This window comes from Diceros bicornis, chromosome 13 (assembly GCF_020826845.1).
Source record: "Diceros bicornis minor isolate mBicDic1 chromosome 13, mDicBic1.mat.cur, whole genome shotgun sequence".
NCBI lineage: Eukaryota > Metazoa > Chordata > Mammalia > Perissodactyla > Rhinocerotidae > Diceros > Diceros bicornis.
In genome coordinates this window covers 23964778-23992133 of record NC_080752.1, presented here as the reverse complement: position 1 = coordinate 23992133, position 27356 = coordinate 23964778, and the positions used below count along the sequence as shown (strand labels likewise).

At 52.9% G+C, this 27356-nt stretch overlaps 1 protein-coding gene across 1 annotated transcript in view; it reads right to left on the bottom strand.

Moving 5' to 3' along the window:
* Positions 1–20160: 20160 nt before the first annotated feature.
* PRDM16 (PR/SET domain 16) overlaps positions 20161–27356 on the bottom strand; it is a 262764-nt gene continuing 255568 nt past the window's right edge. Inside the window, exons 24-26 of the mRNA XM_058553864.1 lie at positions 22893–23123; positions 21865–22039; positions 20161–20462 (exon numbers count right to left, since the gene is read on the bottom strand). Of these exons, the coding sequence (XP_058409847.1) occupies positions 20331–20462; positions 21865–22039; positions 22893–23123 (538 nt within the window). The 3' untranslated portion in view covers positions 20161–20330. The remainder of the gene's footprint in view (positions 20463–21864; positions 22040–22892; positions 23124–27356) is intronic.

Genomic DNA, 27356 nt, shown 5'->3' with positions numbered 1-27356 from the left:
GCTGTGGGGCTGGGAGCAGAGGGAGCGGGATGGGGGCGGGGAGTGGGGTGACTGGGCCAGCTCCTGCCAGCTGGGGGCCGGGAAGTCAAATCTCTTATGCTAACAGCAGCAAGGAGCCACTCAGGGTTCAAGCAAAGGGGCAAAGTAGTCGGATCTGGTGGAAAGAGCCCTCTGGCAGCTGATAAGAGGGCAGGGTGGAGGGCTGAAGCAGATGCCCCGCCCCCCAGCCCAGACTGAAGAAGCTGCTATCCTGCCTCTGCTTGAATACTTCTGGTGGGGAGCTCCCCCCCTCCCAAGACAGATGATGACATCATCCCCTGTTGTCACGTTCTTTAGTCATTCTTGATGTGACATGGAATCCAGATCGTTCGTCATCCTGGCATGTTCCCCAAAGATGCTTCAAAATGTGCCAAAATCCCCCTCAAAATGTGGTCATCAGAACAGAACCCAGTACCATGCCAGGACAAGAGGAGGGCGAACGTTCACCTCCTTTCTTCTAGATACTATACATCTGTCAATATAGCGGGTTCCTGCTGCAGCTCTTACACGTATCCATCCCACAGCACAGAGCTCAGGGCCCTGTATACAGCAGGTGCTCAGCGAGTGCTTGGTCACTCACTCATGCGACCTGGGGTCCCAGGACTCAGCTGCAGAAGTGCTGGGTGTGCCAGCCCCCATTCCGACCTGCCTCCAGGTCTCTATTTCAGGAAAGGCTCATTGCCAAAAGTGCCACCCAGCGTGATTCCATTTGCACACCCACACTGGGCTGTGTGTTTGAGTCAGCTTTCAGGCCACCATGGTCCCTTTGCTGAACCCAGGCCTTGGTGCAGTGGGCAGGAGCAGGGGCATGTCAGCCCGCGGGGCACAGTCTAGCCCGGGGTGCAGGGTGGCCCTCTCCCAGCACTCACCTCCCCAGGGCTGGCAGCTGTGAGCTTCTGTCCTGTGCTGGGCAAGGAGATGCCGTGGGCTCACGGGACTGGCTTGGCATGTTCTTGGGTGTCGGGGTTTGAGGGCAGGCCTGCCCGGCACGCCTGTGGCCTGTCCAGTCCCTGCTGTGCATCGGCACCCACCTTTGCCAACGTCAGCCCTGCAGCAGGGGCCCAGCTGCCTGTGAGTCGAGGAGTGCACACCGTGCAGGTGCCACCTGGGCAGGACCCAGGCTGCACACAGGGATGGACCCAATGGCCGTCAGTCCCATCTGTGTGTGTGTGTCGGGTAGGGGCTAAGGGCTGACCCCTATGGGCGGTGGTCTGGGCCCTGCAGCCACCTGGGTGGGCAGACCGCTTCAGGGAAGCCCCCAGGGAAAGGTGGGCAGCTGCTGCCCTCCAGAGGCCATTGTGGGTACTGCACCCACAAGACCCGGCCTGCAGGAGGGGAGCAGTTGGGGGCATCCTGGGACGCCTTGGACCATGGGGAGACCGAGGCTCGGTGTGGGGACAGAGGTCCAATGGGGAGACGGATGTCGCTGGAGGAGACAGAGGCCCCATGCTCTCCCCAGGGGTTCCCAGCTCCCACTGGGTGCTTTCCTGTAAAACCCTCTTTCAGAACCCAGCTTGGTCACTGCAGGGTGAATCCCCACCCCACCCCTTCCTGCCCCGGCCGTCCAGCGCCTATTTCGGCCCATCCAGCGCCCTGAGTCTGGCTCTGCCACCAAACTACGAGCTTTGAGGTGCCATCTCCGTTTCTAGCTGGCTCAGTGTGTGGCTGGGAGCAAGTGACCCAGAGCAAGTGGCTTGGCCTCTCTGGTCCTCTCTTGTCTCTGCTGTAAAGTGAGGGTTTAATGATGACACGCAGGATGACGCAGAGCCGGTGCTCGGGGTGGTGGCTTGAAGGAACAGCTCCAGAGTTGTAAGTGACAGGCGTGGTGAGAAGCACCGGGGGCTGGCGCACGGCCCTCCTCTCGCTCGCCTGCCAGCAGGAGTGAGTCTGTGGAACTCTCCACATCCTGTGGCTGGGACCAGGGGCACACAGGGCCAGGTCAACACAGAGACGGTGGCCCTTTGGGATGGCACCCAGGCCCCTCTGTACCTGCCCTGGGCCTCCAGGCAGGCTGTGCCTCCCGCTGGGAGCTGGGTGCTCTCCTCTCACGAAACCCCTGGAGCACCCTCCTTAGGGGCCTCCAGAACCTTGAAAAATACATTTCTGTTGTTTTACACCCCCGGTTTGTGGTCATTTGTTGCAGCCTGGAACCTGACACAGCCCTCTCCCTGTCTTATTTCTCTTCAGAGCCCTCTACATGTGGCCCTGCTCCTTTATTTCCCATGTTTCTCTCTTCCCGCTGGACTGCCCACTCCGTGAGGGCAGGGATGGGATGCTCTGCAGGCGAATGGTCACCTGCATGCCCTCTCCTGAGGCCTGGGTGGCTCTGTGCCGGGTCTCACTGAGCCCTGCCGAGAAGAGGGCCGAGGCGCACAGCACGTCCCGGCCTCCCCACCAGCCGGGCAGATTTTCAGCCTTGAGAATGGAAAGGCAGGGGCCTGTAAGAGTGGCTGCGGCATGGCCCCCTGGGTCCTCTTCCCTCCTCCTCCCGCACGAGAGTCTTAAAGGTGACATCACTGTGCTGTCACTGGGCTCCCTGGCCGGGGCTGGGGTGGGAGGCTGCAGGCGGCCTTAGCTCCTCATGCCAGGAACCCGGGGTCAGAGCCTGCACATAGACGTTCACCTTTGGAGGGTAAGATGTGGCTCAGCCATGTGCTTGGCCTGCCCTGAACTCACTCAGTGAAGGGTCTTCCCCTCTAGGGTTCCCAGCAGGGGAGGGGATGTGGACCCCCCCAACCCCACAGCTATTTGGATTTCCTATAAAGAAGCTGATGCTCATTATCTGCAGGAGCCCCTGTCTTGTGGCTTGAGGGTATCCTGTGCACCTGGAAGTCTCGCTTCAAGTCCTTCTAACTTTTGCTCAGCCAGTTGGGCTGCAGCCCAGAGAGGCAGTGCCCTGAGGCCAGTAGTCCCCCAGGCGGCCTTTTGGCCTGATGGTCCCAGGTGCCCAGGATCGAAGATGAGCAAGGCTGCAAGGCATGCCCGTCTCCCCTGCCAGGGCTGAGTGGGCAGTGCCCACTGCCTGCTCCCTCCCTCCCCGGGGGCCACAGGGAATGTGTAGGGTGGAGGGAGGGACACACAATCCTCCTTTCTTCTCCAGCCCTGGCATTGGGCTGACCTATCACTCACCGCAGGGTCCCACAGGCACTCCGTCCAGCCCGCGGGCAGCTGGGAAAGGTCTCCCGTTGACCTCGGATGATGCAGTGCCTGTGAGTGGGCCTGAGGACAGAGGCGCCTCTGTGCTGGGTGAGTGGTGGCCCGGGGTGGGGTGGGGCCTGCAGATGGGCAAGGGGGCGGTGCGGGGGCTGGGGTGCCAAGTGGGTCCTGGCTGCCTCTTTGGTCACCAGGGTGGCCTTGCTGAGCAGGAGGATCCGTTCAGGGAGCGCACAGTCACTCCTCCTTGTGCCTCAAACAACAAATGGTCATTCCCTCCTATTAAGCACCTACTGAATGCCAGGCCTCATGCATCATAGTGAATTCTTACAGAAGCTCTGTAAGGTATCCATGTCATCATTCCCATTTAACCAGGGGATGAAGTGTTTGCCTGTTGTCACGTGGCTAGTGAGTAGGCTAGAAAGGATGAGAACCCAGGTCAGTAAGACCCCAAAGCCCAGTCTCTCTTGTAATAATTAGGGATGGTTGCAGGTTTCCTAAGAAGTAGAGAATTAAAAAAAAAATGCATGTGTCTGCCTCCACTTGAGAATTTCAAATGTTACAGACATTTTGGCTGTGATGAAGCAGCTCCCACCATAATGAACTAGAAAACTGAACAAAAGCTACAGGAAGCAGCTGTTTCAAACATTGGGCAAGAGGCAGCAGAGGACAGTGGCTCCTGGGAGGAAGGAGCAAGTGAGGTGAGCCCATGACTGCCCGCTTTCCTCCCAGAGGCAGAACCAGGCCAAGCATGGTGGTCCCACTGAACTGAGGGGACAGATATGGGGGTTGGGGAGCTAAGGGGACTGGGGACTGGCAGAGCCCTAGGAGGAGACAGTGGTGGAGAGAAGGAGCTCCAGAAATCCTCCTAGGGCCAACCTGAGTTTTGGCTGAATGCTATGCTGTGCATATGCAGAATGAGGTCCCAGGGAGCCAGGCAGAGAATGACTACCAGGGAGGTCTGTGAGCTGGACAGCTCCCAGCGTCCACACAGGGCCAGGAGACACTTGAATGACCACCACTCAGAATGAAGAGGTCTTGTGGACTCCCAGGGCATTTGATGGAGACCAAAGAAGGCCACATCTTAGGTGTAGGGCTAAGCTAACCCCAGAGTGAAGGCTATTTTATGCCTGACCTGACAGAGCATTGAAACAAGCCTTGCAAAGACCAGGCTGGTCTCCACATAAGTTAACTGCTTGTCTGCACATAACTCAACATTCTTAAAAAGCAGGCCAGCAAAATCCAGGATCTCAACAGTTTAGCATTTATAACCTCCAGCACCCAGTAAAACATTGCTAGACATGTGACTGATAACTAGGAGAAAAAGAAGTCAATAGAAACAGACCCAGAAATGACAGATTACAGAATTAGCAGATTAGGCATTTAAACAACTATTATAATTACGTCCAAGGATTTAAAGGAAGCCATGATCATAATAAAAAGAGAAATGTATAATGAATATAATCAAAAGACAAAGTATAATACTGAATCAAGTGAAAATTCTAAAGTCAAAGATATACCATGTAGAAGTTTAAAAATGGACTGGATGGGATTAACCACAGATTAGACACTACAGAAGAAAAGACCAGCGAACTTGAAGATGGGACAATACAAGTTATCCAGACGGAAGCACGAGAGAAAAGACTGGAAAAAATAAGCAGAGCCTTGCTTATCTGTCAGACGATATCAAACAGTCTAACAATGTGTGTCATCTGAGGCCCAAAAGGGAGTGAGGGGGAGAAAATTTGTGTAACAAAATAATGGCCAAAAACTTTCTAAATGTGATAAAACCCTCAAGCCCGTGGATCCAAGAGCCTTAAAGAACTCAAAGAAGCATGAATACAAAGAAAACCACACCAAGACATAGCATCATTGAATGGCTGGAACCAATGATAGAGAGACCGTCTTGAGAGAAGAAGGGTGAGAATAACTGCTGACTTGTCAGAAACACTGCAAGCGAGGAGAACTGGAAGGACGTCTTTAAAATGCTGAAAGGAACCCAAACTGTCAACCAAGATGTCCATTTCCAGTGAAAATATCCTTCAAAAGTGAAAGTGAAATCAAGACATTTTAAGATAAAACTAAGCACGCTCTCCAGTCTTTCTGTGCAGGAGGCCTCTTTGCTTGTCCTGGAGCTTCGGCCTGAGGGTCTGGCTTTGTCAGCCGGAATCTCTGTGCTGAGATCCTCCCCTTTGGGGCACTGACTGGGCTTGGCACATCCTCAGCTACTGGGAGCTGTTAGAACTAAAATAGGCTGCTTGGACAAGCACAGAGGTTTGAGAGATGACCAGGAGCTGAGGTGAGGTAGAATGACCTGTTCCCTCTCCTACATAAGGCCACTCCTTGAAGACTGGGAGAGGTGGTTGTTTCATCTGCCGTGTAGAAACCAACACAGAGAATCAAGCAAAATGAAAAATAGAAGAATATGTTCTGAATTAAAGAACAAGGTAAAACTTCAGAGCAAAAACCTTAATGAAATGATGACAGGTGATTTACCTGATAAAGAGTTCAAAGTAATGGTCAAAAAGATGCTCACTGAACTGAGAAGAAGAGTGGATGAACACAGTGAGAACTTTAACAAAGAAATAGAAAATATAAGAAAGTACCAAATAGAAGTCACAGAGCTGAAGAATCCAATAACTGAAATGAAAAATACAATGAGGGGCTCAACAGCAGACTAGAGGAAGCAGAAGAAAGGATTAGTGAACTTGAAGACAGGGCAGTAGACCTTTCCCAATCAGAGCAGTAACATGAAAAAAGAATGAAAAAAAGTGAAGATAGGGACATATGGGACAACATCAAACAGACTAACATTTGCATTGTAGGGCTCCCAGAAGGAGAAGAGAAAGATAAAGGGGCAAAATCTTAGTTGAAGACATAATGGCTGAAAACTTCCCTAACCTGGGGAAGCAAACAGACGTTCAGATCCAGGAAGAGGAGAAAGTTCCAAAGAAGATGAATCCAAAGAGACCCACACCAAGACACATTATAATTAAGATGTCAAAAGTTAAAGACAAGGAGAGAATCTTAAAAGCAGCAAGAGAAAAACAACTTGTTAAATATGGGGGAACCCCCATAAGACTATCAGCAGATTTTTCAGCAGGAACTTTACAGGCCAGAAGGGAGTGGCACAATATATTCCAAATGCTGAAAGAAAAAAACTTCCAACCGTAAATATTCTACCTGGCAAGGTTGTCACTCAGAATGGAAGGAGAGAGAGTTTTCCAGACAAGCAAAAGCTAAAGGAGTTCATCACCATTAAACTAGCCTTACAAGAAATGTTAAAGGGACTTCTTTCAGATGAAAAGAAAGGGTGCTAATTAGTAACGGGAAAACATATGAAAGAATACATCTCACTGGAAAGATAAATATGTAGTAAAGGTAGTGGATTAATCACTTATAAAGCTAGTGTGAAGGTTAAAGTCAAAAGCAGTAAAAACAACTATGATTGCAATAATTAGTTAAGGGATACACAATATAAAAAGATATAAAATGTGACATCAAAAACATAAAACATGGGAGGAGAGTAATAATGTTGAGCTTTAGAATAGGATCAAGTTTAAGTTGTTATCAACTTTAGATAGACAGTTATAAATATGGGCTGTTATATGTGAGCTTCATGGTAACCACAAAGCAAAAACCTATAATAGGTACACAGATGACAAAGAGAAAGGAATCTAAGCATACCACTAAAGAAAGTCATCAAACCATGAAGAAAGAGAGCAAGAGAAGAAGCAAGGAAGAGAGAGGAACTACAAAAACAGCCAGAAAACAATTAATAAAATGGCAATAAGCACATACCTGTCAATAATTACTTTAAATGTAAATGGACTAAATTCTCCAATCAAAAGACTTAGAGTGGCTGAATGGATTAAAAAAAAAAAATAAGGCCCATATAATGCTGCCTACAAGAGACTCACTTCAGACATAAGGACACACACAAACTGAAAGTGAAGGGATAGTAAAAGATATCCCATGTAAATGGAAACCAAAAGAAAGCTAGAGTAGCTGCCCCTATATTTTAGACAAAATAGACTTTAAAACAAGGACTGTAATGAGAGGCAAGGATAGACGTTACATAATGATAAAGGAGTCAATCCAACAAGAGGATATGATATTTGAAAATATGCACCCAACATAGGAGCACTTAAATATATAAAGCAAATATCAACAAACATAAAGAGAGAAATTGACAGCAATACAATAACAGTAGAGGACTTTAATTCCCCACTTACATCAATGGATAGATCATCCAGACAGAAGATCAGTAAGGAAACAGTGGCCTTCAACACATTAGAATAGATGGACTTAACAGATATTTACAGAACATTCCATCCCCAAACTGCAGAATGCACACTCTTCTCAAATGCACATGAAACATTCTCCAGGATAGATCATATGTTAGGCCACAAAACAATTCATAATGAATTTAAGAGGATTGAAATCATATCAAGCATCTTTTCTGACCACAATGGTATGAAACTAGAAGTTAATTACACAAAGAAAACTGGAAAATTCACGAATATGTAGAGATTAAACAACATGCTACTAAACAACCAATGGGTCAAAGAAGAAATCAAAAGAGAAATAAAAAAATAGCTTAAGACAAATGAAAATGGAAATTTAACATACCAAAATTTATGGGATTCAGCAAAAAGCAGTTCTAAGAGGGACGTTCATAGTGATGAATACCTATGTCAAGAAATAAGAAAACCTAGCTTTACACCTCAAGGCACTAGACAAAAAGAACAAACGAAGCCCAAAGTTAGTTGAAGGAAGGAAATAACAAAGGTTAGAGCAGAAATAAATGAAACAGAGACTAGAAAGACAATAGAGAAGCTCAATGAAACTAAGAGCTGGTTCTTTGAAAAGATAAACAGAAATGACCAGCCTTTAGCTAGACTCACCAAGAAAAAAGAAAGAGGACGCAAATAAAATCAGAAATGAAAGAGGAAGTGTTAAAACTGATACCACAAAAATACAAAGGATCATAAGAGACTACTATTATATGCCAACAAATTGGAAAACCTAAAAGAAATGGATAAATTCCTAGAAACATACAACCTACCAACACTAAATCATGATGAAATAGAAAGTCTGAAAAGACTGATTACTAGTGAGGAGACTGAATCAGTAATCAAAAACCCTCCAGCAAACAAAAGTGCAGGACCAGATGGCTTCACTGGTGAATTCTACCAAACAATCAAAGAAGAACTAATACCAATCCTTCTCAAACTCATGCAAAAAGTACAAGAGGAGGGAACTCTTCCAAACTCATTTCATGAGCCCAATATTACCCTGATACCAAAACCGGGCAAGAATGCGACAAGAAAAGCCATTACAATTACGGGCCAATATCCATGATGAACATAAATGCAAAAATCCTCAACCAAATATTAGCAAACTGAATTCAAAAATGCATTAAAAGTATCATACACCATGATCAAGTGGGATTTATTCCAGGGATGCAAGGATTCAAGGATTGTTCAACATCTGCAAATCAATCAATGTGATACACCACATTAACAAAATGAAGGGTAAAAATCATATGATCATCTCAATAGGTGCAGAGAAAGCATTTGACAAAATTCAACATCCATTTATGATAAAAACTCAGCAAAGTGGATATAGAGGGAAGGTACCTCAACATAATAAGCACCGTCTATGACAAGCCCACAGCTAACATTATATTCAATGGTGAAAAGCTGAAAGCCTTCCTCTAAGATCAGGAACAAGGCAAGAATGCCCACTCTTTCCACTTTTATTCAATGTAGTACTGGAAGTCCTAGCCAGAGCCATTCAGCAAGAAAAAGAAATAAAAGTTATCCAAATTGGGACGGAAGAAGTAAAACTGTCACTATTTGCAGATGATATGATATTATGTATGGAAAACCTAAAGACTCCGTCAAAAACTATTAGAAGTAATAAATGAAGTCAGTAAAGTTGCAGGATACAAAATCAATATACAAAAATGTGCTGTGTTTCCATACACTAATAATGAACTATCAGAAAGAGAAATTAGGAAAACAATGCCATTTACAATTGCATCAAATAAAATATCTAGGAATAAATTTAACCAAGGAGATGAAAGACTTGTATATTGAAAGCCATAAGAAATTAATGAAAGAAATTGAAGAAGACCCAAAAAAATGGAAAGATCTTTTGTGGTCATGGATTGGAAGAATTACTATCATTAAAATGTCCATACAACCCGAAGCAATTGACAGTTTCAGTGCAATCCCTATCAAAATTCCAATGGCATTTTTCACAGAAATAGAACAAAAAGTCCTAAAATTTGTATGAAATCACAAAAGACCGCAAATACCCAAAACAATCTTGAGAAAGAAGAACAAAGCTGGAGGCATCATGCTCCCTGATTTCAAACTATATTGCAAAGCTCCAGTAAAACAGTATGGTATTGGCATAAAAACAGACACACACATCAGTGGAATAGAATACAGAGCCTGGAAATAAACCATGCATATATGGTCAATTAATTTCTGACAGAAGAGCCAAGAATATACAATAGGGAAAGGAGAGTCTCTTCAGTAAATTGTGTTGGGAAAAGTGGACAGCCACAGGCAAAAGAATGAAACTGGACCACTATCTTACACCATACACACAAAAAAAGACAAAAGCTGAGAGAATTCATTGCCAACAGACTTACACTACAAGAAATGTCAAAGGAAGGTTTTTGGGCTAAAAGAAAATGATAGGAGATGGAAATTCTCTGTACAAGGAACAGATCACACTGGAAATTGTAAATATGTGGATAAATGTAAGAGACTTTTCTGTGTTTTAAAAAATTCTTTAAAAGATAATAGATAATTTAAAGCAAAAATAATGACTGCATAATGGAATTTATAACATACGTGGAAGTAAAATATAATAAAAACACACAAGACAGGAGGAGAGAATAGAAAAATACTATTGTGAAGTTCATATATTTACATAAAGGGGTTTAATTTCACTTAAAGATGGATACTGATAAAGATAAAGCATTGACCCAATCCAATACTTAATAGTCACAAAAATCTCAGCAATATAGGGACAGAAGGAACTTCCTCATCCTGATGACGGGCGTCGACAGCTGACTTCACACCTAATGGGGAGGAGCTGATGACTTTCCCTGTCAGCTCTGGGACAAGGCAAAGATGCCCCCTCCCACACTTCCACTCCACGTGGGTCCTGGCAGTGCGATGAGGCAAGAAAAAGCAAGAAATGGCAGACATTCTGGAAAGGAAGAAGTAAAACTTGCTCTCTGTCTGTTTGGTGGATGACCTGAACGTGCGTTTCAATGATTCTCCAGCGTCTGTGAACCATTGCAGGCAAGCGTGAAGCCCCTCGCCCAGCCCTCCCCCTCCCACCTCTGCCTCCTTGCTTCCCTGAGGAAACCCCTCCCCTGAATTTGGTACTTATCCACCTCGTGCATGTTTTTGTTCTTTTCCTATGCACATATAGCACCATAAACATTCGACAGTGTTGCTCCTCGCACTTCTAAACTCTTTGTAAATGGTATCAAGCAGAAGGTTTGTGCTCGTCAGCTCCATGCTGGGTGGGGTGAAGGGTGAGCACCCACCCCAAATGCTTGTGGTGAGGCGAGGCTGGGAGCCCCCAAGCTGGCCCTTGGCTAAGCCCTGGGCCCCCTCTGCTTCTGCCACCTGCTGGTCCCAGCCTGGGTGCTCTGGGGGAAGGGCAGGCTGGATGGCCTTGGGGTCAGTGCAGTGGAGTGGGGATCACCCTGGCCAGCCTGAGTGAGAAGTTCTTGAAGCCATGTAGGGCCTCCAAGACTTTGAGCTTCACGGTGGATCCAGGCCTCCAAGTGGGGGTAGGTGGGACACACTGTCTTCGAAAAATCAAGTTAATTGAAGTATAGTTTGCATGTAATAAGATCGCCCCTTTAAAGTGTAAATTGGTTGAGTTTTTAACAAACGTATAGTTGCGAACCCACAATCACAATATAGAACACCTCTGTCACCCCACACAGCATCCTCATGCCCCTTTACAGTCAATCCCTTCTCCCTCCGCCAGCCCTGGGCACCCACTGACCTGCTCCCCATCCCTACATTTCTGCCTTTTCCAGAATGCCGTGGAATCAGGATCACGCAGCCCTCAGCAGGGTGGTTAGAGCCCTAGCCCATGCTTGGTGGTGCCTATCAGTGGTTGTTCCTTTACTGACGAGTAGGATTCCCTCCTATGGAGGCGCCACAGTTTGTTTTCAGACACCGAATATACAGACAATGGCTACACAAAAATAGAACCCCGACCTCTGACCCATCATCTGCAGGAACCAGCTCAGGAAGCCAAACAATGACAGTAACCATTGGCCCAGAGCGCCCAGGACTTGATCCATTGCTTGCAGCTTCCCTGAGTTTTGTCCCCACTTCCAACTCAGGATCAGCCAGAGAAAATGTGCCCCCAACCAGTCATGTGGGACGCCTGCTTCCAGTTTGTGCCTCCAACTCCCCAGGCCCGCAGCCCCATCAGGACACACTGGAATCTTCCCTTTTCTACCATAAAGCTCCCCCTTCTCCTCTGCCTGCCTTTGGTCTCCGTCAAAATGTGAGTGATGGTGGCTGACTCACTTCTACATGACGCTCTGAGTACATTGCTAGCTCTCATTCCAGTGCTCTTCCTTGGTTTCCAGTTTCTACACTCACTCACCGGTGGATGGACATTCAAGTTGTTTCCACTTGGGGGCTATTACGAATGAAGCTGTCATGAATGTCGGCATGGAGGTCTTTGTGTGGATGCAGGGTCTCAGCTCCCTGCATTGTAGAACCTGGCTCCTGCTCTGGATGGGCTCGAAGGCTTCCCAGAACCTCCTTGTGGCCTGGTGGGCTCAGGAGTCCAGGAGCCACAAGCCGGATCCCAGGATAGAAGAGCCAACTGCTTCCCTTGGGGTTTTGGGTGGCCCCTACCCCCTCTGCGGGGCCTCAGCTGTCGTCCAGCCTTCCCCTCTTGTACCCTTGGGATTCCATCCTCCTCTGCCCTGGAACTCTAGGAGCGAACCCCCTTCCCTCTCCTGAGTTGTGTGGAAGTTGTCACCCGGCCGCGGTGAGCACGGGCACACTGTCCTTCATGGAGATTGCAATCCAGGCACGTGCCTGGCGGCCACCTCACACCCCAGGATCCCCCTGGGCAAACTTACTCCCCTGGACACCTCTCTCTGGTCCCTCTGTCCCCCCAAAAGCTACCCTGGGTCTGGCCATTTTACCCCAAATAGAACACATCTTGATTTTTGGAAGACTTTTGCTGCCACGAGAAATAGGTTAATAATTCTCAAAATAGCTTCTCTGCAAATAACCGACAGGCTCACTTGGCCCAAAATGAATCTGAAGGGGAATCAAAAGCATCTCTTTTCCCAGAAAACAGATTCCTCATTGACGCATTTTTCTCCTGTTGATTTTTTCCCCCGTTTCCAAAATGGAGCTTTTTTCCACAGTCCTTTATGCGAGGAGCCGGGCTGCAGAGACAAAGTCCGCTTGTCAGCAATATTCTGTTCGTCTCTGTTCCCTTTTCCTCGGGGGGCCTCCTGACAACAGGGCTATTATCAGATAGCGCTCTGATTCCTTAGATTTTCCTCTCCCCTCGGGTCTAATGAGGAGAGAGGTTGCCAGGCTGAACAAAGATGGGGGGATTTGCACTTGACCGGAGCCCCAGTACGGCAAGCTCCAGGAAGGGCCATTATGGGCATGCTGGGTACTGTCATTCGATTGCTGTGAATGACTTTTGGAAGCCTGGCCATTCATCAGTTCTGTGATTCACATCATTTGTCCTCCGAGAGCGGAAAGATGTTTCCCAGAGAGAAGCCTTTCAAGCGGCCTCTGTGCCGGGAGCTCCGGGCAAACCCCACCTCTGACCATCGGGGCTTAAGATCTCTCCACTGCTTGTCAGCCTCGTCAGGGAGGAAAGGAACTTGGAAATATTTAAACGCCCCCCGGACCAATCCTAGACAGGGACATGCACTTCGCTTGATAGAGTTAGGAAAATAAAAAGGCTTGGCCCCCCGGATTTGCGTCCTGGGATCTTGTTCCAAGATCAACTTCCGTTTCTTCCCTTTGGTGGCTACCAGGAGCTGCTGTTTAGGGGTCCCCAGGCCTCACCCCACCTCGTGACTTCTGGCGGAGTGTGTTCAGGCCCCTTCAGAGGCACTGGAGTTCACAGAATCCATGTTAAGTGACAGCCCTTATAGCAAACCATTCATTCATTCATTCATTCGTGCACCCACCTTCTACGGAGAGTGTGTTTCGAGCCAGCTTTGGAAACAGAGAGGTAACTGAGGTCCCTCTCCCTCTTCACAACCCCAAACCCTGTGTGTGGGATAGTTTCTGACTCAGTGAACAGAGGCTCAGGGGGCCCTGTGTGTCCCGGGGGCCCGAGATGGTGGTCTGTGGGGGGACTCTGGACCCCATGCAATTCTAAAGCCGCCGGGAGAAGAGGATTGCTGCCCAATTTCTCTGTTTGACTCTGTAATCTTCTTTTCTTCCTGCCACACAAAGAAAACAGAAAAGGCGAAGGTACCCTCAGCCCTCAGGGGCAGTGAGACATTCCCCTGCGTGAAGACACCGCTGCTTCCACATCGGGGGAGGCCCAGATGCCATCTTGGCCTGGGCGGGGGTTGTGCAGACAGACACCTTGCTGGGTCTCTTTGGGTGTGGGAGGCTCACCGCCCACCCCAGCTCTGTGCTCTGGTGGCAGGGGAGCCACCGTGGAGGACCGGAGGCTGGAGAGGGTCCCGGGAATTCGGGAGCTGTCTCCTGTGGCCTGAGTGGGTGAGAATGGATGGCATGTAAGGGGGTCAAGGAGCTTCGGGGGGTGGGGTATGGGGGGCGGGTAGGCAAGGAGTTACCTGTGGGAGTGGTCAGGTGCGTCAGCAGCGGAGGTCTGGATAACGAGCAGGTGTCAGGCAACAGAAAGGCCACCTGGGCGCTGGGCTCTCCTTCAGAGGACCCGCTTGGAGAAGCTAGAGAGCCAGCTGCCAGTTGAGGGTTTCCCAGGCATGCCACCTCCAGGCATGGCAGCCCTCCACGTGTGTCCACCTCCAGGCATGGTATGCCTCTGAACACGCCCTGTGTTTGAGGAGCTGGGGGCCAGGGAGGCACAGCCCCTGGGGGTCTGCCAGCAGGAGGTGGCAAGGAGGAGTCCAGGAGAAGTTCAGAGACCCTAGGTGGTGGGGGGCTGTTCGTGTGTGGCAGACAAGGCTGGCCCAGAGGGTGCAGGCCTAGGGGACTCCTGGGTGACACTCGTTAACCTCTGTGTCTGCAGAAAGCGGAGAGGAGACACTCATGGGTGAGGTTTGGGGAAGTCCCTGTGGGCAGCCCCCTACGGCCTGATTCGGGACGCAGCACTGGTTTTTGGTGGTTTAACCATTCAAGACCTCTTGGACACACCTCAGTCAAAGCAGACGCAGGATGGGGACCGTCATAAGAATGCCTGGGTCTCGGGAGGAGGGGCGCCTGGGGAAGCCAGGTCTGCTTCTCCAGCAGCCCCAGGCATTTGCTCAACCCCTGGCGATCTAGCCATCTGGCCATCACCTGTGGGGCAGGCTCAGGCCCTGGCTGGGGGCACTGCAAGGAGGGCAGGCACAGCTGCCATGCAGGGCTGGCCGGTGGGGAGGTCCACCTTAGGAAGGGGTGGGTTTAGGACTGGCCTTACAGGGTGGGCTCCTCCACCACCTCCACGAGGGAACGCTGTGTCACCAAGGGGCCCAGGGCAAGAGTTCAAGGGGGGAGGCCCTGGGGGCGGATACACCTGGAAGCAGGCACACGTGGAGGGTGCCACGCCCGGAGGACACACCTGGAGGCTGCCACACCTGGAGGACACATCTGGAGGCTGCCACACCTGGAAGGCACCATGCTTGGAGATTGACACGCCTAGAGGAGGATGTGCCTAAAGGAGGTCATCCTTGGGGGCTGCTGCATCTGGAGGAAGACGCACCTGGAGGCCACCACCTGGAGGCTACACCTGGAAGACACCATGCCTGGGGGTGGACACACTTGGAGGCTGCCACATCTGGAGGAGGGCACACCTGGAGGCCACTCTCACTGCAGGGCTGTCCGGGGTAGTTGGTGCCCTCCCTGAGCTTGTGGTTTTCTGGAAATCAGGAATAGCCTGGTGGTGGTGTTGGGAGGATGGTTCACTTACACCAGGGCCTGTCACCTGGGATCTCAGTCAAGGCTGGTGAGCTTCGCCACTGGCCACGCCCTGACTCTTGAACCCCTTCTCCCATCCCAGAGGCCTCCGTTCTCCTTCAATGAAGCTCGCGGGCACGGAGGCTTAGAAAAGCACACAGATTTATTGCATATCAATCTCATGTATAAATTCATTGTAGCATCGGAAAGATTACATTTGGTATACAGTCCTATTCTACAGCTTAACCTCAGATCAGCTTCTCCTAGGCTTTATCTTAAAGAAATTTCTCTACACAAGTACATTTGTCTTTTTCACAAGCATCAAAATGAAATCTGCAGAATCGCTCTTAACGACTTCCTAGCCCTCACGTCTTTTTATTTCATTCTTCTCCCACAGCGACTTCCATAGTGATTAAGAACTGCGTCTTTTGCGTTGGCAGTTCAGGACTCCTGGTCTGAGGACGTGGACCCTAACCACATATTCAGTAAGTGCATCTACGGAATTTTCCTCTTCATAAGAATTTCACAAACAGACACGATAATGACTGCTAAACACGAGTCATGCACAGTTTACTGATAACAGAAGCAATTTACAATCAGGGGGACATGGGACACATACCGGCCTCCTTCCTAATGGTCTTTTTAAACATTATATGAAAACCAGACATTTACTTTCGATTTTTTCTTCAACACTCTACAGTTCTAAAAGAAAAAAAAAACAAAAAACAAACTAAATCAAATCTGCAATGTAACAATGGCCAGAGGATGATGTGGATGCACAGGTCGGGGGTTCTTGTGTGCATGTACACCTGTGTGTGCTTTCAACAACGTATCCTGACACAGGGCTCAGCCTCCCTTGTCTTGAAGAGAACAGTGACGATGCAAAACACACGGAGAGAAACCTCTAGAATTACTTTGTTCACAAGTGAATTGCACATTTGGAAACTCAAGCTGCCTTTTCATTATATTTTCTTTCATTTTTTCCAAAAGTGGTAATTTGAATCAGTGACAGAAAAGAATAAAGCAAAAAAACTGGAATGGAGGAGAAAAGGAACTCTCCTTGGAATAACGCAAGAATGTCTTAGTCACAGTATCGCTCGTTGCTACAGAGACACAGTTTCATGGCTTCGATACCCGGCTGACCTCCACTGAGCAGGAGCAGCTGTGTCCTCGAGTCCCCAGCCGGGAGGGGAGCGAGGTGCTGGGCTCCCCGTCCGTCCCCCGGGCGGCAGTGCAGGGGCGCGCTCTCCCGGCCTGGCGCTGCCCCTCACCCCTCCCCCAGGACAGCACAGTGAATACAGCTCAGTAGGTTTCAGTCACGTGGGCAGGGGAATGGCGGGCAGGGCAGGGGCAGGGTCTATAGTCCAGTGCTTCGAGGCTTCGAGGCTACCACGGGTGATATGTATTCAGGTGAGCGCTTTGCAAATGCTCACTGAGGAAGCAGCGAGCACAGAAGAGGCCAAGGGTCCTCAGAGATTCCAGGGCCAGGCTGTGGGGCCGCGGAGGTGCTGGGCCAATCAGGGTCTGGACTGACCGGCTGCACTCTCGGCCTGGTACAGGAAGGCCACGCGAGCTGAGTGGTCTCTCTGGCTGATCAACACCCTGGGGTCCCAGGCAGGCTGCAGGAACGCACACCCCCGGGTTCCATCTGGGGGCCTCTGGGTCCCACTCACGAAGGGTCTGGCTGGTCGAGGGGTTGGCAGCCCCGTGTGTCCTACCCGATCGTCCTGGAATGAGAGCGCAGTGGGGGAGGGTGTTGGCTTGCTGGGGGCTGGGGTCTGAGGGGCGGTGGAGGGAAGGGCCAGGAGGCCTCCTTCTGAATTTCCATTTGTGGCTGAGTGTCAACGGTCCAAAAAAGGGAGGCAGTTAAGGCTGGACTGAAGGACCCTGGCCCCAGGCAAACCTGGCCCAGTGGGACCCCTGGTTTACAGCCCAGACCCTGGCCACCTGCCCATGGACGCAGCAGTCAGCCAGCCAGCCGCCCAGTTGCATCTGTGCTCTGAGGCTGGGATCTTGGAATTCTCGTGCCTGGCCCAGGCTCCTTGGCCCCCAGGGGGTCTCTGGGCACATGGTGGCATCTGCATCCGGGATGCTGGGCCTGAGTGAACTGGGAGCTGCCCACCAGGTGCTGGAGCCTGGGGCAGAGAAGAAACAGGGAGGGCAGCTCGCTGTGGTCTGGGGCGATGATGAGCTTTGAGGCAATGTATCATGGACACCCCAGGCATGGGAAATAAGTGCTCTCTTTGTCAGGGGGTCCAAGGACAGACACCCACCCCCAAACCTGCCAAGTGCTTGGGCCCGAGGGGCTGAAGATTCAGGAGAAACTGGGCTTGCTCTAGTCATTTTCAGGGGGACAAAAATATAGGACTAAAATGTGCAACCAGGGCCCTTAGGGGATAGGGGGAAAAGAGGGAAATAGAAGAGAGAATGCTTAGGGAGATCGGCCAAAAATGGCAGAACGTGGCGGTCAACAGAGAAATCCAGGATGGACGGGAAGGGCAGGCCCTCGTCTGCTCTGCCACCTCCAAGAACAGACACTTAGGTTTCTGCCAGTCCAAACTTCCGATTTTAGACCGAGAGAGTCATATCGCAAAAAAAAGCACACACCTTATTCTTTAGCAGAAGAAATCATATAATTTGGGTTTACAGAAATGGGGTATTTGTATCTGAGGTTGACTTTCAAAGGGATCCCAGTTAGATGGAAGGGAAATTGGAAATTCCAACACCACGCCTGGCGGGTCTGGCTCAGGGCAGTCGCGGATGCTGGCGAGGAGGTGTGAGCGGTTGTGTTTGCAGATCCTTACCGACGTGGCCCGCCAGCTCTTCCGCACGCGGCTTCTCCCTGGCTGCCCGGAGGGGTGACTTTCCTGCCTCCATACGTGTGTAAGTGGCCTCAGTGTGCACAGGGCGGTTCTCAGTCTTGCTCCTACCTCGTGTGTGTTTGAGAAAGGGGTGAAGCCCTTTCCTGGGGATCCGCAGGTTAGTGGTGCCCTCGGGGACCTCCCCACGCAGGTCTCCAGTGTGAGGCTGGGCCTCCCAGCGCCTTCATGGACGATTGTCTTTGGCCTGGAGCGGCTGGCGGTGCGTTCAAGGCACCTGCCTGCTCGGACACTTCCTGCCGCCCTGGGCCAGCGCCGAGGCGTCCACCGTGAGACACGATCCACACCACGTGGTGGCACCACCACTGCGTGTACTTAACTTACACTCTTTCTTTTAAGGGCAACTTGGGCGATTTTTTTCTCTTCTTGTTGGGACACTGTTTTTCTTTTTTCTTCCAAACAATACAAGAAATAAATAGAACACCTGTCTTAAATGCAACTGAAACTCAAATTTAACAAAAACACATGATTGTCTGGAAAACAGGCAGCAGTGACAGCAGGATTCGTTGGGGAGACGTGGGGGTATTTGGCACATTAAAAATCCCCACTCCCTGGTGATCCATCACACAACACACACCCTTATTACACGGTTTTGGTCCTTCACTAGATACTTATATTAACATTATTTCTTCACAACAAGAATGTCTAATGCCAAAAATACTGTTAAGGAGGAAATAAAATAAGAAAAGAAATGAATTAGAAAAAATTACAAGTTATATACAGATTAAGGTAAATTCCATCAGGGGAAAAATTATTATTTGAAATTGGCCCCTAGGGGAATAATTTAAAGCCCATCTGAGTGGAGAAGTAGACCCGTCCAGAAGGAGGCGCAGTCCCGATGGGCTGGCTGTCTTTGCAGCAGGTCAGGTTGCGTCTGGACGCCCTTCCTTTCTGGAGCCGGGTCCCGCCCGCCAAGACCCTGTGCAAAGAGCAGAAGTGGCAGCTGTGTCCCGGATCCAGGGTCTCTGGCACACGAGAGCTTGGCGGCCTGGGGCAGGGAAGCCGCGGAGTGTGCCCCAAGGCGGCCACGGTGATGCCTCCTTCCTTACTTTTGACCGTCTGACCGGGGTGAGTGAGGGTGGAGGCTGGAGATCCAGACGTGGCCAGCAGGGCCTGCCTTCTGAAGAGCGTGGTGGCCGAGGCACAGACCGTGGGGGGAGGAACGTCAGGTCCCCGGCCCGCCCCTGCACTGGGGACCAGAGCCACCGCTCCGACCTTCCCCATACAATTGGGGGGTCTTGGTGGGGGCCATGAATCACGTCACACAATGACAGCCACATCTCCCTGTCCCAGCCTTGGGCCAGCCCAGGACACCACATGTAAGAATTCCTCTGTACAGTTTGAAACTGCCCACAGGAGCGGACCCCACGCCCCTTGGTTCTGCCTTGGGGGCACCCAGAATCACCTTGGCTTTACAAATGCGGGCAGGGATAGAAAATTTCTCCATTATGTACAGAATAAAGAACACACCCAGCACAGCGCTGGCTCTCAGGCAGGCTTGGGTCTGCAAATAAGCTGAGATTTCAAAGCAATGCAAAATTACTTTTAAAAAACAATTTGCAAGTCATTTGTTGATTTTTTAAAAAATACTGTCTATTTTTAAAACCACATGCTTAAATAGACTCTGTCGTCAATAAGATTACCAAAAAGGTTATTCTCGTAATTTTCCTTATAAAAACCGTGTGGGCCATCTCCCCCTTGAGAGCACACCGTGTCTGTCCATTCCCTTCCAAGACACCACACGGTGACCGGAAGCGGCCCGCCGGCTTCAGTTTGGGATAAAACCCCACCCTCGCCCACTGGGTGATTCCACGAGGGAAGGCCGTGCGCTGTACCATTCTTGAATGCGTTCTCAAGACCAAGTCTTAGAGACAGTGACACTCGACGACGGCTTCAGGGACTTCCCGGCTCTGAGTTTTCATCGGAAAAGTCAGAACTGAGCCATGGAGGGGACAGACACTGAGGAGTGGTCAGACGCAGGTGACAAGGGGGTCTCCCTGGCCCAGGCTGTGCCCGCTCCCCGAGGCCCTTGCCTCCATCTTCTGAAGCTGGGATTTCTGTTGGGACGTCGGGGAGCCTCTCGGCCGCCTCACTTGGACTCTGACCCCAGCCCCTCCTGGGCCGGTCAGAGGTGGTTGATGGGGTTAAAGGCTCCAGACTCTGTGGCTCCCGTGATGTTCAACCAAGCGTCCAGAGGGCTCTGGGAGGAGGTGTGGAGAGGAGCATCCTCGGAGAGAGACAGCATCATTGCATATGCCTGGCGGGGGAGAGGACACACACACAAACACACACACACAGGACAGGCAGGTGAGCAGTGTGGGTTGGGATCCTATAGATCCAGGCTGGCTCTGTTCCCACCCTGTCCTGGCCTCCCACTGCCCTCTGGCTGGGCTCAGCCTCACCCAGATCCAGATGGCAGGGAGAGCAAAGGTGTCCCCGGGCCTGGAAGAGGAAGACGTGAGTGGAGAGCAGGGAGGGAGGAGGGCACCTGCCAGGCTCCCATGCAGAGGGGCTCCAAAAAACCATGGCCCCTGCCAGGGGCCTCTGTGCACAGGGGGCTTCCTCGGCCTCTTTGGGGTCTTCACCTCCTTGCAGTCACCTCCCCATCTCCCCTCTCCACTTTTCTCTGCCTGGTGATCAGCAGAAACCTACAGGCAAGTGTGTGCTTTGGGAGGGCCCTGGGAATTGCTGATAGTTATTGCTAAGACCCCCATCAGCAAGAGTCGGTCCCTGCTTGGTGGGGCAGGGGGCCGGGCATTGCTGCCACCAGGCACCGGCGAACCTGGGGGACACCTATTTGGACGACTGGTGACAGCACAGAGCTGTTTCGGGGAAACGGATGTGCAGCATTTCTGAGCTGCATGCAGATGTGTTTCCTGCCCTAGAGTATGGCTTTGACAGTCCACAGGCCATCCTTCCACAGCAAGCCACAGGGCATGAGGTGATGGACCTGGGGCCACTTGGAGCAGGGCAGGCGTGATGGGGAAGCCCAACACTCATCCCACCCAAGTCAACACTCTGGACAGAATTAGTAAAAAGACAAAGACAGACATGCAGACAGTTTTTGCTGAGACTTGGGATGAGCTGCGGAGAGCTGAATGAGATGCTGGCCCCTCCAGACAGAGCAGCAGGAGGCAGGGTCCTACAGCCACGTACACTAAGGAACAAAGACAAGAAATGCCTGGGACCAAGCCTAGTGCCCTCGCTGACCCATCACAGCTCCACCTGACAGGGCAGCCTCCCTAGAGGGAACCCTGGGCTACCAGTCATTCTTGCTCGGAACGCGGAGGGAGGGAGGGAGGCCAGCGCAGCCTCGGGGGCTGGAACCTGCTCGTGGACACCTCCCACTGGAGACGAGAGGACGGTGACCACGTGTCCATCAGCGCTCCTGGAGGAGCTCGGAGGGAGGGTCCAACTCACGTACATCTGCTCTCAGCCTCTCCCTGCCCCACCCCTGCTTTCCGGGAAGTGGCGGTCATCGGGTGTCTTTCTAGCTGAGGCAATGAGCAAGGGAGGGCCAGTGGCTCTTGAGTGTCCCCCAGGAAGGCATGGGATGGCCACAGCAAGAGGCGAGGCTGTCCCTGGTGGAGGAGGTGCAGCTGCTGCCTGCCGGCCAGCTTGGGGAAGGTGGGCAGGGGCGGGCTCTGCCGGGTACCTACCTGGTTCTTAGCCTGCCTGTACAGTGTCTGTTTTAAAGCCTCAGAATCTAAGGTGGAATTAAGCACATCTTTAACTTCAAACGCTTCCTCAGCTGCTCTGCGGAGATCCAGCCCCTTCCCAAAAGTCGGCACCGGCTCCAAAGCTAACAGACCGCTCGGCTGCTCCTCAACACACCTGCACCAACGACCGGGGAGAGGGGCCTGGTGTTAGCTGGTCTGGCCTCTGGCCACCTCTCTGATGCCCCACAGCCGGCTCCGTGACTGCATGCACGCCACTGCGTCTCCACAAGCCACATGCACAGGAGACAGATACACAGACACACAGACACTGGACGGACGCCACACAGATGCAGGAGACTGACAGACGGACGGCCGTGGAAGAGGATGAGTACGTGCACACACATCGCAAGCAGCAGGCAGGGCGCCCAGGCCTCTGGGGACGGAGGACAGATTGGGAGGCCTTGTTTCCCAAGACTCTGGGCAGCTCTGGAAGGGCTCGAGGAAACATGCCATCCCTGAAGCCTCCTGGAGGATCTTGGGATGCTGGCAGCATCACCAGGGCCAGATGTAGGTGGCGAGCAGTCAGGAGGTGGGGGAAGTGGCTCCGCTAGGCACAGCTTCCAAAACTGTGGTGCTCAGCCCCTGCAGCCCACAGTCCCGCTAGAGGTGGACGTCACTGCCCTGGGCCTGTGGGCAGTGTGTGGCTCCACTGCAGGGCCAGAGACGGCCGTGGGTCAAGGACCCGCTCCCTCTCAGCACGGGGAAATGCCTTCCCCTCCCACACTCTGCTTCCGGGCCCTGGAGGGTGTGTATGAGTGTGAGCATGTGTGTGGGGGTGGGCTGGGGCCCCTGACCCCCTTTCCTCAGGCCCCGACTCACCCAGGCCTGCGTGCGGAAGCCCCTGCTGGGAGGGAGGGTGACCCAGCTGGGAGACTGGCGGGTTCTGCGGGGATTTCAGAGTGAATCACCCTCAGGATGCTCAGGTCCCTCCCCGGCTAGTCCCCCCAGTAGGTGGAGCCAGCACCCACCTTCGGGTGTGGTCGAAGCCCACGGCCAGGGAGGCGGGAGGTTCCTCGTCCTCGTCCTCGTAGGCACCCTGGGGCTCAGGCGTGGGGGACACAGTGTCATCCTGGGACTTCCCCGCCAGACTGTCGTCGTCCTCCTCCTCCAGCTCCTCCTCCTCCTCCTCTTCATCCTCTGGCTTCCCACTGGCCAAGCCAGGACATTGGGAGTTGCCGTCCAGGTCCTGGACTTCTGGCCTGAAATGACACGAGAGGGAGTTGGCCGCGGACCCCAAAATGCTGGTGACTCAGCTCTGGTCGGCTCTTTCCCCACTGCCTCCCCCATGGCTCTCCCAGCCCCTCTGAAAAGAGGCTGTCTTCGTGATCACGAGAACCCCGGGCTGCTATCGGTGTGGAGTGAGTGATTCAAGGAGGGAAGGATGCCCACTGAACTCGTGGCAGGGGACGGGAGGGACCACTCAGCTGCAGGGCTCTGTTATGCCAGAGTGGACACCGGGCCATTGAGCGGTTCAGGGCACGGGGGAGAAGCCATGGCTGGCCTGCAGGGACAGGGCTCCTGGGCGCTGGAGCTGGGGTTGGGCACTGCATGAGATGTGCCTTCTGGGAGGCTTGGCGCCCGGGACGTTTGCTGATGGAGGCTTGCTCCTTCTTCGAGGACACAAGGACTGGGGGGGTCCCAGGGCGAGAGGCCCCCTTGGCAGATGGAGGGTCTGGGATCCCAGGTTCTGCAGAGCGAGGGCTGGGCTGTTGTTAGCCAGGGAAACTGGCCAGGACGAGTTTGTTTCAGAGACGGCGGGAGTCTGTTCTGCAGCCCAGACCCCACCTTGGTTCCCTTGGGGTCGCTGCAGCCGGGTGAGACTCTCCCACTCTGGGTTCTTGTCATTAAAAGGAAACAAAGCATGCTGGGTGAGGGAGAGCACTCGCGTTTCCTTCAGAAAAAACACAGCCATGGGCATTTGTTTGGTTTGTCTGCAAGTCGGCGACTAAGAGCCGTGTCACAGGTGGGCTGGGCCCGGGGGAGCTGGGGACCACCTGGGCAGGTGTCTACCACGTGGGTGGAGGGGGATGGGGCGGCGAAGGTCACACTTGCTGAGCCCACATTGGGGCCGAGTTCCAAGCCCCCAGGCCTCGCTCCTCCTGGACCTTGCACTGCCCCCGGGAACTATCCACTGCTGTCAGGGGTGACAGGAGTCCTGCTCTGGACGTCAAGGCTGGGGAGATGTCCTCTCCGAGTGATCACCGACCTCCAAACACGGAGCCGTGTGGAAGTCTCATCCTAGTGCAGAGGGACTGGGCTTGGGAGACCCCCGATCGCCTGGCTCTCGGTCCTCCACATCTTCCTTTCTTGTCTTTGCATGAGAAAGTATATAGACGCTGACACCTGACCTGCCTTCCAGGACGTGCTGAACCCAGACATGTTTCCCTTGTCACTGCTCACCTGTGCTGTTTGCTGGGTACACATCCGTCCACCAGTAGCGAGGGCTCTGGACCTGGGTCCTGCCTCTCTCCCTGGCTTTCGGCTGGGTGACCGTGAACAGGTCTCAGCACCTCGGAGCCTGTGCCTGCTTGGTGACATGAGGACAGCCCGGTGCTGGGACTCGGATTATGCTCAGGGTGCAGGCCTGCGTGTCCTTTAATCAAACCTGAGCGTGCGGTGTGGTTTCTATATGAGCCCCTCTATTTGGGGGCAGGGACGGTGAGCTCTTCATCTTCGTGCCTCGCCCCCGCCCTGCAGGGGGTCTGCTCCTTGGTAGGAGGTCTGCACCAGGCAGAAGCACTCAGTGGGGGAGCCAGCAGGGACAGAGCACGGGGTCTGCAGGCTGGCGTGGGCTTCAGACAATGAGGACATGGGGACGAGTGTCCAGGCCTCGGAACAGATGTCTGGGGTGTGCGAGTGTCCTGGGGCTGCCGTAACTCAGCACCACAGCTGGGCTCAGACAACAGGAGGCTGTCCTCTCCCCGTCTGGGGGCTGGAGGTCCGACATCCAGGTGTGGCCAGGGCTGGCTCCCTCTGAGGCCGTGAGGGAGAATCTGCTCCAGGTCTCCCCCAGCTCCTGGTGGTTTGGTGGCATCCTTGGAGTTCCTTGGCTTGTAGATGCATCATTCCCCTCTCTGCCATCATCTTCACATGGTGTTCTCCCGTGTGGGTGTCTGTGTCCACATTTCCCCTTTGATAAGGACACAGCCCTAGTGGAGATGGGCCGCCCTGCTCCAGTGTGACCTTGTCTTAACTAATTACATCTGCAACGACCCTCTTCTCAAGTGGAGTCACATTCTGAGGTCCAGGGGGTTAGGACTTCAATGTAGGAATTTTGGGGGGACACAATTCAGCCCAGGGGCATAAGGGGCTGCGGGGCCAGGAAGCCCACAGGCCCTGAGTTCTCGGTGATGGTTGAGAAAAGGAAGCTGGTTCTGATGAGAACTGGATCGTGCTGACCCCAGATGGAACTTCGATGTCCCGTCACTTGACACAGGTTGGCTGATTCGTGTCAACCACGACATGGTTCCCACTTCCAACAATGAGGAGGCACCTCCTGTGAGGCTCCCTGGCTCCTGGGACGAGGCGTCAGCAGGACAGGCGGTCTGAGGGCCTGGGTTTTCGGCCCAGCTCTGCCCTGTGCTTTCTGAGGGAGTTGGGGCCTGCCTCCTCCTCTGTCTGAGCCTCGCTGCCCCCCTCCCCCGGGGGCTGTGGATAAAGCCATGGTTGTGGCAAAGAGGAGTGACTAGGATGGTGCCGTCCCCTCTTCCCTCTGGGGACAGCCCCTTTCCCTGGTGGGTCTCGTGGAGAGTCCTCCTTGTGGCTGAGAGCCGGGCCTGCCACCTGGGGCTTGGAGGCCTTTCCGGAGCTCCTGGGCCCACCCAGGCCAGCTGCCCGCTCCAAGGAGGATGCCCTTGACAAATCCTTGTCAGTTCTTCATCTGGCTCTGCCCTGGGCACGGGGACCCACAGTTTAGGGGCTTGTTTTTAACAGCCAGGACGTGCCTCGTGGCCTGGCTGTGGGGCTTCGATAAGGCCTGGCACCTGGGTGCTCACGTCTGTGACATTTCGCTTGAAGCACTGACAGCTCTTGAACAGAGCCGCAGAGCGCTGCCTGAATGCGGGCGTGGTGTCCCCAGAGAGCAGGGGCTGGGCTCCCGAGAGACCGTCGCACACATGCCCGAGGCGGAGGACACGGGCACTTTGTCCCTGCAGAGCGGGCTGGGCTGTCCTCCCATCGACTCTCCACTGCCGGGCAGGGTGGGGCTCTGGGAGGCGCAGCCCAGGGCCAGCCTCTCCTACTGTGCCCTCTGTGAGCCCACCCAGCTCTGAGGGGGGAAGATGCTGAGGCCCAGCAGGTGAGTGAGAGCACTTCCTGGGGGCACGGATTTAGGACTCGGCAGTGCCAGAAACGGTCCAAGTGCCACATTCGTCTCTCCATGTGACAGGTCTTCCCAGTACCCCCACCCTGTCCCCTGGGAGCACCAATGACAAGGAAGACAAGCCGGCCCTGGAGGAGCAGACAGGCTCCTGGGGACCCTCCTCACTTGCTGGAGGTGGGTGGGGAGGGTCCGGGCCCCGGGGGTCGCAGAGCGACAGCTCACCCACAGCCAGCATAAGGCTGGGGCTCTGGCTCCAGGTTCAGGGCCCAGCTGTGTTGGCACCCCAAAAGCCAAGGCACGCCACTTCTCTGGGCCTCATTTCATGTCTGCAAAATTAGGAGATTGCATCTCTTAGGCCTCTTGGAGTTTGGGGCGTGTTTGGTTCTCTGCTAGCTAGTTGGGCACCCACTTTCAGCCAAGGAGAGCCTCTTTCTGGGGTCTCCAGAAGGGCGCCCCGGAGGAAATGCTGCACCCTGAGCCTTGGGATTCCAGGTTGTGCAGAACACCCTCCATGCCATTGAATCCAAATTCTGCCATTTTTCTGCCTATGTGTGTGTGTACACGTGTGTGTGTGCACACGTGTGTGTTTAAAGGGGCAGCGTTCTGGTTTGGGAACCTTTAGTGCCTCAGATTAGATGAAGCTGTTCACGGGTTCAGAGGCCTGGAACGCAAGGGAGCCTCACCTGGCAGTCGGCGCCGCACATCTGTTGACATCAAGGCCGAACCGGCTGGCTGCCATTTAGGACCATGTGCCAGGCGCTACACTGAGTGCGTGCACATCATCAGTCAGGGGAGCTACTCTTACCACCCTCTCAGATGGGGAAACTGAGGCAGGGAGGAGGAGCCCCTTGCTGAAGCTCCCCCAGTTTCCAGGTGGCAGAGCTGGGGCGGGAATGGGCACTGGCTGCAGAGCCCGTGGGCTTCACTCTCTGCTGTGGGCCCCAGGTCCCTGTCCAGGGGTGGCTGGGGAGATGGTGCTGGGGTTGGGTATCTGCGCTTGGGCTGGGGAGGTATACCTGCTTGGGGGCTGGGGTGGGGTGCCCACTCAGGGGCTGGGGTGAGGTGCCCGCTCGGGGGCTGGGGTAATGTATACCTGCTCGGGGGCTGGGGT